Consider the following 12578-nt stretch of genomic DNA (forward strand, 5'->3'; position numbering starts at 1 on the left):
TTTATTGGGCATCCCTTAGTGGTTGTACTATTTCAGTCTCATCTTTGACAGTGAGGTTGCTTGCCAGCCTCTGTTTTGCAGCGAAACTGTCTCATGTAGTTGTGTTTTCTTTGGGCCATGTACTTCTTGGCATTATACAGATTGACAGAAAGGTCTCTGAGTAGTGAGATATTGACTTCTCTCCCCAGTGCCTTGAATTTGGGTTTCAAATTCCAAGCTGCGAAGCTGGAGACATGGATGTATGTAGAATCAGAGTGCCAAAGATGTTGTAGAACAGATCCAAATAATGTTGTTTATGCAAACTGTTCTGCAATTGCAGGCACTATTTAATCTGTGCAGCAATTCCTCACCTCTAAGAGGTGAACAATGCTTCTGTTACTTTTGAGTCAACTCTGTCAATGAGTGTGTGGTCAATTACTTCAGCATAGATCTCACTGGGTGATGGGTTGCTCACCAGAGGCCCTCAAAACCCCCATGTGATTGTGGACTTTTCCTGTATCCATCTTCTTCCTCAAGCACATCTCATGCTCTGTTTAGCAGGGCTAGATTTTTTAAGTTGTGGATTTCTGGCTAAATTGTAAAGTCTGTGTCTTCTAAATTAGAGTAATTCAAGTAGAGGCTGTAAGACATTGGTGGGAACCAATACCTAAAGCTTCATTCATGGTTTTGGGTTTAAACCATTAGTGGCAGGGGGAAGACTTTAAAGTATGTGGGAGACTTGATCAAGACAGAGCCTCAGTTGGAATGAACCCTATGGCTTTGTGTGTGTGGAAGAACAAAGATGTGTCCTGGTGTTGTAATAGAGATCGTTCGGGATGTGGTAGATTTTTCCAGAGTTTATTAGTAAACACATAAGCAGTGTATAACCACGCAATAGAGAAAGAATAGAGTTGGCAAAATGTGCTTTGCACAAAGTGTGTTATTTTGAGTGGGCATAGCACTTACCGTATTCCCCTGCTATGTGTTCTTGGCTGATTGCAAGAAGAGTAATGCAGTAGAATTTTTTAATTTCAAGTGACATATTTATGCAGTTAACGTATTGCTCATGGTTGATTGCTAACCTTCAGGAGTCAAGAGAAAAATGTCATCATCAAGGAGTGAGTACATCCATTTTTTAATTGCTTAGAGTGTAGAGAAATACCAGAAGGATATTTCCACCACAAAAGTCAGTTTTAAAATTAAGATTAAAGATAATGTTTTTTGAATCATTATTTTTAAATGGCTTCAGAATTGCTAGGTTGTTTCCAGTGGTAAACTGAAATATTTTTGCAAGTATTTCTATTTTTAAGGAAACCATCAGTAACCTTTATAGGGGTGAATATAGTGAATTCCAAATAAAAGAGGGTAGGGAGGGTGCAGATCATGAGATGCTCAAATTTGACATCCTCAGGACAGTGAGAAGAGCAAGCAGCAAGCTCACTGCCCTGGACTTCAAGAGAGCAGACTTTGGCCTCTTCAGGAACCTGCTTAGGAAGGTTCCATGGGATATAGCCCTAGAGGGCAGGGGGCCAAAGACTCTTGGTTGCTATTCAAGGATCACCTGCTACAAGCTCAGGAGTGTTGTATCCCAACTAGAAAGAAGTGCAGCAGGAGGGCCAGGAGACCTCCTTGGATGGATAAGGAGCTGCTGAGGAAAATTCAAATGAAAAAAGAGGCTTATAATAAGTGGAAGCAAGGACAGGTGGCATGGGAAGAGGGATGTTGTCTGGAAAGCTATGGACCAGGTTAGGAAAGCTAAGGCCCAGTTAGAATTAAACTTGGCTAGGGATATTAAGGATAACAGGAAGGTATTCTACAGGTACATAGCAAATAAAAAAACAGACTAGGGGGAATGTAGGCCGCCTCAGGAGGCTCTCGGGAGAACTAGCTACACAGGATTTGGAGAAGGCTGAGGTTCTGAATGACTTCTTTGCCTCAGTCTTCACTGGCAAATGCTCTGACCGCACCGCCCAAGTCTTGGAAGGCAGATGCAGGGACTGTGAGAATGAAGACCTTGGGCCCACTGGAGGAGAGGAGCTGGTTCGAGACCATCTTAAAAATCTGAATGTGCACAAGTCCATGGGACCTGATGAAATCCATCTGTGGGTCCAGAAGGAGCTGGTAAATGAAGTTGCTTAGCCACTGTCCATCATATTTGAAAAATCATAGCAGTCAGGTGAAATTTCTGACAACTGAAAAAGGGAAGTATAACCCCCATTTTCAAGAAGGGGAAAATGGATGACCCAAGGAACTATAGGCCAGTCAGTGTTACCTCTGTGCCTGGCAAAATCTTGGAGCAGATTCTCCTGGAAGGCATGCTAAGGCACATGAAAAACAACAAGGTGCTTGGTGACAGCCAGCATGGCTTCACTAGGGGGAAATCCTGCCTGACCAATTTGGTGGCCTTCTATGATGTGGCTACAGAATGGATAGATAGGGGTAGAGCAGTTGATGTCATCTACTTGTGCAGTGCGTTCAACACTGTCCCGCATGACATCCTTGTCTCTAAATTGGAGAGACATCAATTTGATAGGTGGACCACTCAGTGGATAAAGAACTGGCTGGATGGCTGCACACAAAGAGTTGTGGTCAATGGCTCAATGTCCAGTTGGAAAAAAGTAACGAGTGGTGTCCCTCAGGGATCGGTGTTGGGACCGGTCTTGTTCAACATCTTTGTCGGTGACATGGACAGAGGGATTGAGTGCGCCCTCAGCAAGTTTGCCAATGACACCAAGCTGTGTGGTTCAGTTGATACAGTGGAGGGAAGGAATGCCATCCAGAGGGACCTTGACACGCTTGTGAGGTGGGCTGATGCCAGCCTGATGAAGTTTAACTGTGCCAAGTGCAAGGTCCTACACCTGGGTTGGAGCAATCCCAGGCACAGCTGCAGGTTGGGCAGAGAAGAGATTAAGAGCAGCCCTGCAGAGGGGGACTTGGGGGTGCTGGTCAATGAGAAAATGAACATGATCTGGCAATGTGAGCTCGCAGCCCAGGAAGCCAACCGTATCCTGGGCTGCATCAAAAGGAGCATGACCAGCAGGTCGAAGGAGGTGATCCTGCCCTTCTACTCTGCTCTCAAGTGACCTCACTTGGAGCATTGTGTGCAGTTCTGGTGTCCTCAACATAAAAATGACATGGAACTGTTGGAACAAGTCCAAAGGAGAGCCATGATGTTGATCAGGGGACTGGAGCACCTCCTCTATGAAGACAGGCTGAGAAAGTTGGGTCTGTTCAGCCTGGAGAAGAGAAGGCTGCGTGGAGACCTCACAGCAGCCTTCCAGTACCTGAAGTTGGGCTATAAGGATACTGGGGAGGGAATCTTCATTTAGGGACTGTAGTGATAGGACAAGCGGTAACAGGTTAAAACTTGAATAGGGGAAGTTTAGATTGGATATAAGGAAGGAATTCTTTAAGGGTGGTGATGCACTGGAATGGGTTGTTCAGGGAAGCTGTGAATGCTCCACTGCTGGCGGTGTTCAAGGCCAGGTTGGACAGAGAGCCTTGGGTGAGATGGTTTAGTGTGAGGTGTCCCTGTCCATGGCAGGGGGATTGGAACTAGATGATCTTAAGGTCCTTTCCAACCCTAACTATTTTATGATTCTGTGATTCAGTGGCTTAAGATGAAATGATCCTGATGGGTTCACTTACAGCTTAAGGCTTCACTTGAGTAAAGGAATGGCTTTCTGTAGGTGCATTTTTAAGTATTCTTTTGAATTGTAAGTATTTTAGCTCACTGGTGGACCTGCTGCCCTGTATAAAACCTAGCTGCCTTAATTTGCATCACTTTCCTTCCTGTTACCTTGAGTTGGAAAGGCATTTTCTTTCTCTTACAAATAGGAAATCCTAGGAGTAATTGAAGAGACATACTAGCACCTGGTTAGTTAGTCTTCCTAATAAAAATGTTATTTTAGAGAAATACTAATGTAAATTTATGCTGACAGAGTGAATTCTGACGATCATGGCTTAGTCGGCAGGCCAGTGAGACAGTGGTTTTGGGTGGCTGTGGTTAGGCTTATCATGAGGTGGTCAGCATAAACAGTTGATTTTAAAATGCATGATTCATTTTGCAAACCATATAAACTTCCTGAGCAGTTCAGCCATTTAAATATATTATGCAGGTAACTTGTTTTAATAACACTTCCTTTGATTTTAAGTTCACTTCCCCTTAGATAGGAGATTGGTTTGAGTAATTTTATGCACAGGACTCCAGGATGGAAAGAATCCCTAATGAAGGTAGAGTGTTTAAAATAATACAGAGAGCTTTCAATCCTGATCTTGATCCCTGGTCTTGGTGACACGGAGCATCAGCAAAAGTGAAGTCTTACTTTTAAGGTATGTCAAAAAACTGATGGGACCAATGTAGAAGAGCAGTAGAAATTTCAAGGAGGGAGGATGCGGAGAGGCTTGAATACTGAAGAAACTTAATGATATGTCAAAAAAAAAAAAAGCCAACTCCAAAGGTGTTATTTCAAATTATACTAAATCTATATTATATTAAAAAGTATTTCTAACTGATACTTGACATTTTGTTATGAGATGCATGATAACATATGCTCATGGATACTGAAAGGTAATTTATGTTGTTCTAATCTCCCTCAGTCATGTTATATTAAGGAGGGTGCTCGACATTACCTGTAAGATTTCATCTGCTATAATTTTATAAGAGCAGTATTGATAAAATTTCTGATTTATTTAAATGAAAGAAAGCATTGAAGGGAGAAAAGATAAGAACTTTTCCTAAGTGCAGCATATAAGACCAAAGATGATATTGCTGCTAAGGAGGAGGGCTGACAGAGAGTGGTGGATCCGCAGGTTAATACCTGGTTGCATAGCAGGTGTTGACAATAGGGAATTGCGTTGTATGACTATAAGACCCTCTCTGAGATGCAAGGACTGCTAGGAAGGGACGCCTTCCACTTGATTAAATAGGGCAAAAGCTGCGTCTGTCCTGGCCTTGAACACTGCCAGGGATGAGGCAGCCACAGCTTCTCTGAGTAATCTGTGCAAGGGCCTCACCACCCTCACAGGGAAGAACTACTTCCTAATGTCTAATCTATACCTATCATGAGGCCAACATTGTGAGGGAGAAGCTCTTATACTACTGTGGAGGCAGTATTCTCACAGGAGAATGGATAATTGGTACATAAACTCTGAATAATCCTGAAAGATACAGCAAGGCCATGAGAGGCCCGAGGAAGCTTAAGCAAGCAAGATAAGAAGAAGCTGGAATTCACTGAGTTAATGAGAACTGTGGACTGTTGGCAAGCTTTCGAGGTCAAGTTCCCACACCTGTGCTTAACCAATTATATGTTAGTCACTAAGGGTCTTCAAGACATGTATCCAATCATAATATGCCAAATCACTGTAAGTGCATGTAAGAAATAATATATAAGGAGTTAAGGCTTTGAAATAAATGGCAGTCGCTTGATCATATTGATCATCTCTGCGTTGTCTGTGACTCCCACGTCAACATACTACTTCTGGGGAACTGGCACGTGTGGGTGCATCTCTGACCTGCCTGCATGTGGCATGGGGAAAAAATGGGCTGTGTGAAATTGCAGAGCTATGATTTAATTGAGATAACAAAAACTTGGTGGGATAGCTCATGCAAGTGGAGTGTTGCTATGGATGAATGAGGGCCCTTTAGAACAACTGGCTGGGACAGTGAGGTTGGACTTGCTCTTAAGTGAGAGAGCGATGGGGTTGCATGGAAGTCTGCCATGGGATGAATAATGAACCATCTGAGAGCTTATGGGTAAAGACTAGAGGACAGAGCAATGTGGGTGATGTTGTAGGTGTCTGCTGTAGACAGCCTTTATCACAAATAAGGAAAAGATAAGGCCTTTCTCAGACAGTGGGAGGAATACTCAGGTTTCCAGGTACTAGTCCTGTAGGTTATTTTAACTATCCCTGTATCTTCTGAAGAGAGAACACAGCAGGTCACAAGCAATCCAGATCTTTTGTGTGCTTTGATGGCAGTTTCCTAACACAGGTGATTGAAGAGCTCATGGGGAGAGGTGGTCCACTGTGTGTGATTCTTGGTGTGTTTTCAATTGCATGTTTTTCTACATTTCCTTCTACCTCTCTGATATTTTTCCTTTTTACTATTGCTTGTGATGTTTTCAGCTCAAGTGCCAGATCCTGACTGTGAGCTGGGATGCTAAAATGAAGCTGTGCTGATTGTGATTGGTCTGTGCCCTCCCTTCGCTTCCATACCTGTGCCTGGAGTTCAGTGAGGAGCAAATGCTCTGCATTAATCAAAGGCTGAAATTTCTTTACATAGATGTTACAAAAAATGTTATTCCTACCATGCAAGGTGTTTATAGTTATTCTTTTTCTAAGATACTTCAGCACTTCTCTAAAAGAAATACTGACTTGTTATTAACTTATTCCTCTACAGGGTGTGATAGGTGTACAATTGGTGCTTACCATGGTAATGGCTAGTGTCATACAGAAGATCATACCTCATTATTCTCTTGCTCGTTGGCTTCTCTGTAGTGGCAGGTAAGATAAGAAACAGTTGCTATATGGTGTGTGAATATGGTAATGCAGTTATGCATTCAAGTAGTAACAGTAAAACATACCGATTTAGGTGGGTTTCTTGAAAAATAATCTGATATTCTTTTTTCTTGTAAAAAAAGAAATAAAAAAATTAATCTTTAATTTACTACCATACCATTATGACACCTGACTTGCAGGCTCAAGGTATAAAGACACTGTTGATGTAAAAGAGCAAACTTGTTTGCTGCTATTAATTGTTTTAGTCATTAAGTTAATTGTTGCCCAACTCTTCTGTTACTAAAGGTACAAGCTACATATGTTAATATTAAAAAGCTGAGCTGAGTACAAGACACTGAAGAATAGAAGGATTTTTTTCACTGCATTGCCTCGGTGTTCTTGATAGTCCTGCTGATTAGCCATGCATATAAAGAGTGCTTAGGTATTGATTAGAAACTAGCCAGCTACTACACTAATCTGGACTGTTTTACATACAGAGGGTAGATTGAGATTAGATTTTAGGACAAAGTTTTTCCCTGTGAGGGTGGTGAGGCCATGGCACAGGTTGCCCAGAGAAGCTGTGGCTACCCCAGCCATGGACCGGGCATTCTGGATCCCATCCCTGGACAGGGCTTGGAGCAACCTGATTTAGTGGAAAGTGTCCCTGCCCATGGCAGGGGATTGCAACTGGGTGAGGTTTAAGGTCCCTTCCAACCCAAACCGTTCTATGATTCTATGATTTATTAAAAATTCTATTCTTTTACAATTTCATGGGATTAGTATAAAATTCCGTACATTACTTCCTCATAACAATAGATCAAACAGACATAATGAGTTACACGGGAAGCATTCCCTGTTTGTCTATATGCATAATAACAAAAACCAGCAGCTGTTTTGAAGATATATATCAATATCTTCGATATTAAAAGAATTGGAGATGCTGCTTTTTTTGTTCTGGAAGAAAAAAAACCCTTTGATTAAAAGGTAGTGTGCTGTCTTTTGTAATTGTTAAAATTCTGTGAATATCAAATCTCTATTCCTGGATTTCTGAGGAAGTATCCTTGAATAATAATTTTCTTCATAGGAGTCTTAACCAGTCTTTTATAATTTTCCATTTACTTTTTTTGTCTCCATCTTGGCATTACCAACTTTTTTTTTCTTTTTTGTTTTCCCCACTTCATCACCCAAAGAGTTGCTAATGAAAAATGACATAGATGTTGTTTAGATGCATGTTAAGTACCTCTGGTTAGATATAATGCAAAACATTAATTGTCAAGTGAATAATATAAACAGGAATAAAACTTTAACTGTTGTGTGAAGTTTTATTGTTGACCATATCTGCAGGGTATTGATCACCTTTTTCGTACCCTCAAGAGAATATTACATTAATGAATATGAGACAGCATGCCACTTATTTTTGAGATGTGTTACTACTATAGTGGTTTTATCAGCAATTCTTCAAATGCAATTTTCTACTTTTTATGTCTTACTTTAAAGATTTATTTAAACTTTTATCTCAAAATTTAAGTATTCAATTGTTCTCTTAAAAGAATTGCTCAATATTATGCCCGTGTTCTTTGTTCTTGTGAAGTTTTCGCTTTCCTTGTGTCCTGGGTTCAGCAGTAGCAGTTATTTTTCTCCTTCTTAGTAGCTGGTGCAGTGCTGTGTTTTTGACTTTCAGCCTGGGAACAACACTGGTAACACCAGTGTTTTTAGTTGTTGCTATGTAATGCTTACTCCGATCAAGGACTTTCTGAGTCTCTGCCACGAAGGAGGGTAAACCGGGAGGGAAACTCGGAGGGAGCAGAGGCAGGACACCTGAGCCAAAGTACCAAAGGAGTATTCCATACCACAGGACATCATGCCCAGTGTATAAACTGGGGAGAGTTACTGAGCAGGCCCAGATTGCAGTTTGGATCGGGCTGGGTATTTGTCAGTTGGTGATGAGCAATTGTATTCTCTTCCCTTGTAATTTCCCGTATTATTATTGGTGGTAGAAGTAGTGGTTTGTGTTATACTTTAGTTACTGGACTGTTCTTATCTCAACCCGTGGGAGTTACATTCTTCTGATTCTCTTCCCTATCCCTCTTGGAGCAGGGAGAGGAAGAAGGGAGGACGTGAGTGAGCGGCTGCATGATTCTGAGTTACCAGCTGGGCCTAAACCATGACACCTTGTTCTAAGGCTTGCTGTGCTCCTAAGATAGGGAGAGGTTTGCTTTTTAAATCATGGAATCCTAAAATGATTTGAGTGGAAAAGGACCTTAAGATCATCCAGTTCCAACCCCCCCTGCCATGGGCAGGGACACCTAGACCATGTCCCAAGGCAGTGTCCAACCTGGCCTTGAACACTGGCCAGGGATGGAGCATTTGCCACTTCCACTCTTCTGTTTCTTCTAAAAAAATACTTTTCATCATCATTTTCTTCTTTTATCTTTGCGCACCTGCAGATTGATAAATACATAAAACAGGATTTCTGCGCTTGTTCTTACGGATTTTTGCTCCTACTGAAGTCAATAGGAGTCTTATGATTGACATTCGTGTTAGTAGCCTTGAAAATGTCATTGTGTTCTTCAGTATTCTGTTTGTCTGGTAACTGTTTTAGTGCATTGTAATTTCAGTCATTGTGAATAATCTCCTGAATGCAAGAATTCTGTAAAAAGCCAGAAATAATTCTGCTTTCCAGGAATAAAAACAAGTAAGAAGCTTCACTGCAACAGGAGTCTGAATTGTAATGGCAGAAAGAAAAGCAGTTCTTTTCTCAGTTTAGCTGACAAACTTTTATGTCTAACCCATTTTCCTTAATGCTGTCTTTTTTTGCCAGTGGTATTTTCTTTGACAGACTTGTGTGGGTAGGGTGCTAGGTGTTTTGTGCACACGTAACTGTGCAGGTATAAGCAGAAACACTCTTAAGCAGTCCAGCTTTTCCAGGAAAAGTTACCACCTGCTCCTCCTTTCCTTTGTTAGTATACTTTCAAGTAATTCTTTGGTTCCCCAAACTGGTTTTTAAGTTACTTCATTTAAGCATTTTTTTTCCAAAGGCTTGGGAGGCTTTTGTAAGCATTATAGTCTGAAATGTCTATAGATAGCCACTGCTGAATGGGAGCAAGGATAAAAATGTTACCAAACAAGCCAGAAGCTCTTCTAGTTATCAGTTGTTTCCAAGATGCCTGTATATGTACATTCAAAGCCTGTTAAAATGAAACATAGACATTTCAAAATTTAAAAGAATTGTTAGACTAGATGGACATAAGATTATTCATTTACAGAATGAAAACCTATAATTTACTGTTGAAAAACAGCTTACTTAAATTTGTAAAGAAATACAAACCTTTTCCATCAATGCCATTTCAGAGCTTGAGTGGAATTTGAATATTCATGTTTGTTGAAGTAAATGAATTGGCAGCCTAAGTATCTGCTTTTTTAACTTTGCATTTTTAACTAATTATCTTTGCAATTTTAGCTAATTTAACCTTTGTATTTTTAACTAATAAAGCCTTCTGTACCAAAATGCTGCTTTTAAGTTGCTCAGCTACTTCAGTTGTTCTGTTTTCAGGCCACTTCAGGAAGACAGGCGAAAATGGATGTTTTCTTTTGCAGTCATTAATGACCTTCATTCAAACTAACTGGGGCATATCTGTGCTGCTGTTGCTATTCAGACTAACCTGGATATGTCACAGTGAGAGAGTAATCAGTTGTGGGATCTAAGTTTTAAACGTATATAAGCTGAAGCAGATATGAACTATTTTTCTTTTTTAGGTCTATGTTTTTGGAAATATTTGTTCAGATCTCTTGGGTTTGAGATTTTAGATGAAAGGTGTGTAGAGTTTATTAGCTAAAGATTTCCAAACCTGTTGTATCCTCTTAGTTGTAATTAGTGATCACTTGCAACATAATTCTGTCATGTAATTAAGAGCAAATTGTTGTTTAAGTGTTTATAATGTATTAGTATCAGAGAATCCCAGACTGGTTTGTGTTGGAAGGGACCTTAAAGCTCATCCAGTTCCAGCCGCCTGCCACAGGCAGGGACAACTTCCACTAGACCACTTTGGTCCGAGCCACTAGACCATGTTGTCCGAGCCCCGTCCAGCCTGGCCTCGAACACTGCCAAGGATGGGGCAGTCACCCTGTGCCAGCGCCCCACCACCCTCACAGGGAAGAACTTCTGCCTAAGAGCTCATCTCTATCTCCCCTCTTGTCAGGTTAAAAATGTGGCTGGTTAAAAATGGAGTTGACTGTATTGGAGACAAAAAACTCTGAAAAATATGCTTATTGTGTGGCACTGCCAGGTACTATTCTTTCTCTCTTTTTGCAAGTCATTTGATGGTTCAATTGAGAAGTCACAGAATCAGAGGATGGTTTTGGTTGGAAGGGATGTTAAAGCTTGTCCAGTTCCAACCCCCTGCCACATGCAGGGACACCTTCCATGAGACCAGGTTGCTCCAAGATCTGTCCTACTTGGCCTTGTATGTTACACAGAACAAGATTTTTGTTGATTCTGCTGCATTAGGTACTATTTCTTTATCTGCATAGGAAAAAAATTGAAAAATTAGTTTTCCAACACAGATGATCTTCATCACTGCAGAACTACTTTTGGTATTTTCCGTTGCCATGTTCAGATCTCGGAGATGTTGAATGACAGAGCAGAAGACTTTTTCTGTTTCTCCCCACTTTCTCTGTGTTGTTTGAAAGCTAGGAAGAAGTTAATATCTGTAATGTAGTTTGTCTTCTTGGAGGAGGTTTTTAGGAAAGGAGTGTTAATGTTAAGATCTGCTCTGCCTGAGAGAACAGATAGCTACTCTGGACTCTGGAGAATTACTGTTGTTTTGAAAAGCATGATTATGCTGCGTAAGATAATTTAGAATGTGGCTCTCATGGGTAATTGTAATGGTACAATTATCCCAGTGAACTTTTTTCAATATCAGTACAATCTTTTTTGCTGTATTTGATGATAATGGTAAAATTTGGTGGTTTGGGAAGTGAAGGGTTTTCACTTAAATGACAAAGTGGCAGAGCTTTCTTACTATGAATAAGCGTCTTACATGCTGAAGAGAACTGAAGTTTAGCTGTAGTTGTTTAGTTCAGGCAGAGTTGGTACTTGCACATAAGGGTGTTTTGCGTAGTTACTGCAAATGACCAGTGGCTTAATAGGCATACAGATTGTGTGTTTATATATATATATATTTCTATATTTTTATATATATATTTTAAACCATTAAAACCATTATATTGCAAATACTGCTATGGTTATACTTAAGATTTTATTTTTCTTTAGTTTAAGGTGGTATCAGCATCCCACTGAAGAAGAGCTACGAATTCTTGCAGGGAAACAAAAAGGCAAGAGCAAAAAGGATAGGTAAATATTTGTTCTAAGCTTTTTCTTTTCCTTTTTTTTTTTTTTTCCTTGTTATGATCCATATATTAACTTTGCTAGCCAACTTTTGTCTTTTTGTGAGTTTAAATCTGTTACTTGCCTATAGCTGCCTCACTTGCCACAGCTCTGTACCAACCTGTGTTGGTTTAACAAAGTGTCAGTTTAACAGAGAGTTGAAGATGCCCAAATTGTGCAGAACTGGATGACATCCAGTCCACAAGATTGGTCTGTGAAACTGCTAATTTGGTGGCAGTGAATTTTTTTAGTGAATATATTCATTTGCATGAAAACTGAGGAAAGCAAATCTTCTGTAGGACTGAAGCTCTTCATCTTGAAGCAAGAGAAGAAAGATTTGAGTATATTAGTTAAACAGGATTACTGTGAACCATCACTCTTACACAGCTGTGAAAAAGGTAAATGTGCTGTTAGGATGTATTAGGTAAGGTATTTCTTGTAGAAGAGATATGGAAATACTAATCCTCTTGGGCGAGGCACTGGTGTAGAACTTTAGCTGGATTACCATGTACAGTTCTCATCACTAATGCTCAAGAAAAATGAGGTTGTACCTGAACAGGTGCACAGAGGGCCGCTAGGATCATCCAGGAAGCAGAAAATGTCTTACAAGAGGAAGCTAAAATAGCTTGGCTTGTTTAACCTAACAAAAGACGACTGAGGGGGTGGGATAGCTGTCGGTCAGCTTAAGATGGAAGGAGATTTCTGATGTTCAGGC

General features: G+C 40.5%; 1 protein-coding gene across 3 annotated transcripts in view; it reads left to right on the plus strand.

The window, feature by feature from the left end:
- TMEM161B (transmembrane protein 161B) overlaps positions 1–12578 on the plus strand; it is a 39464-nt gene that overhangs the window by 3722 nt on the left and 23164 nt on the right. For all 3 annotated transcript variants that reach the window (XM_061468819.1, XM_061468821.1, XM_061468822.1), the window contains exons 2-3: positions 6380–6483; positions 11750–11830. In XM_061468819.1, the coding sequence (XP_061324803.1) occupies positions 6380–6483; positions 11750–11830 (185 nt within the window). The remainder of the gene's footprint in view (positions 1–6379; positions 6484–11749; positions 11831–12578) is intronic.

Source organism: Pezoporus flaviventris, unplaced genomic scaffold (assembly GCF_033815535.1).
Source record: "Pezoporus flaviventris isolate CSIRO_AGI_PZ_B2104156 unplaced genomic scaffold, CSIRO_AGI_Pfla_v1 ptg000052l, whole genome shotgun sequence".
NCBI lineage: Eukaryota > Metazoa > Chordata > Aves > Psittaciformes > Psittacidae > Pezoporus > Pezoporus flaviventris.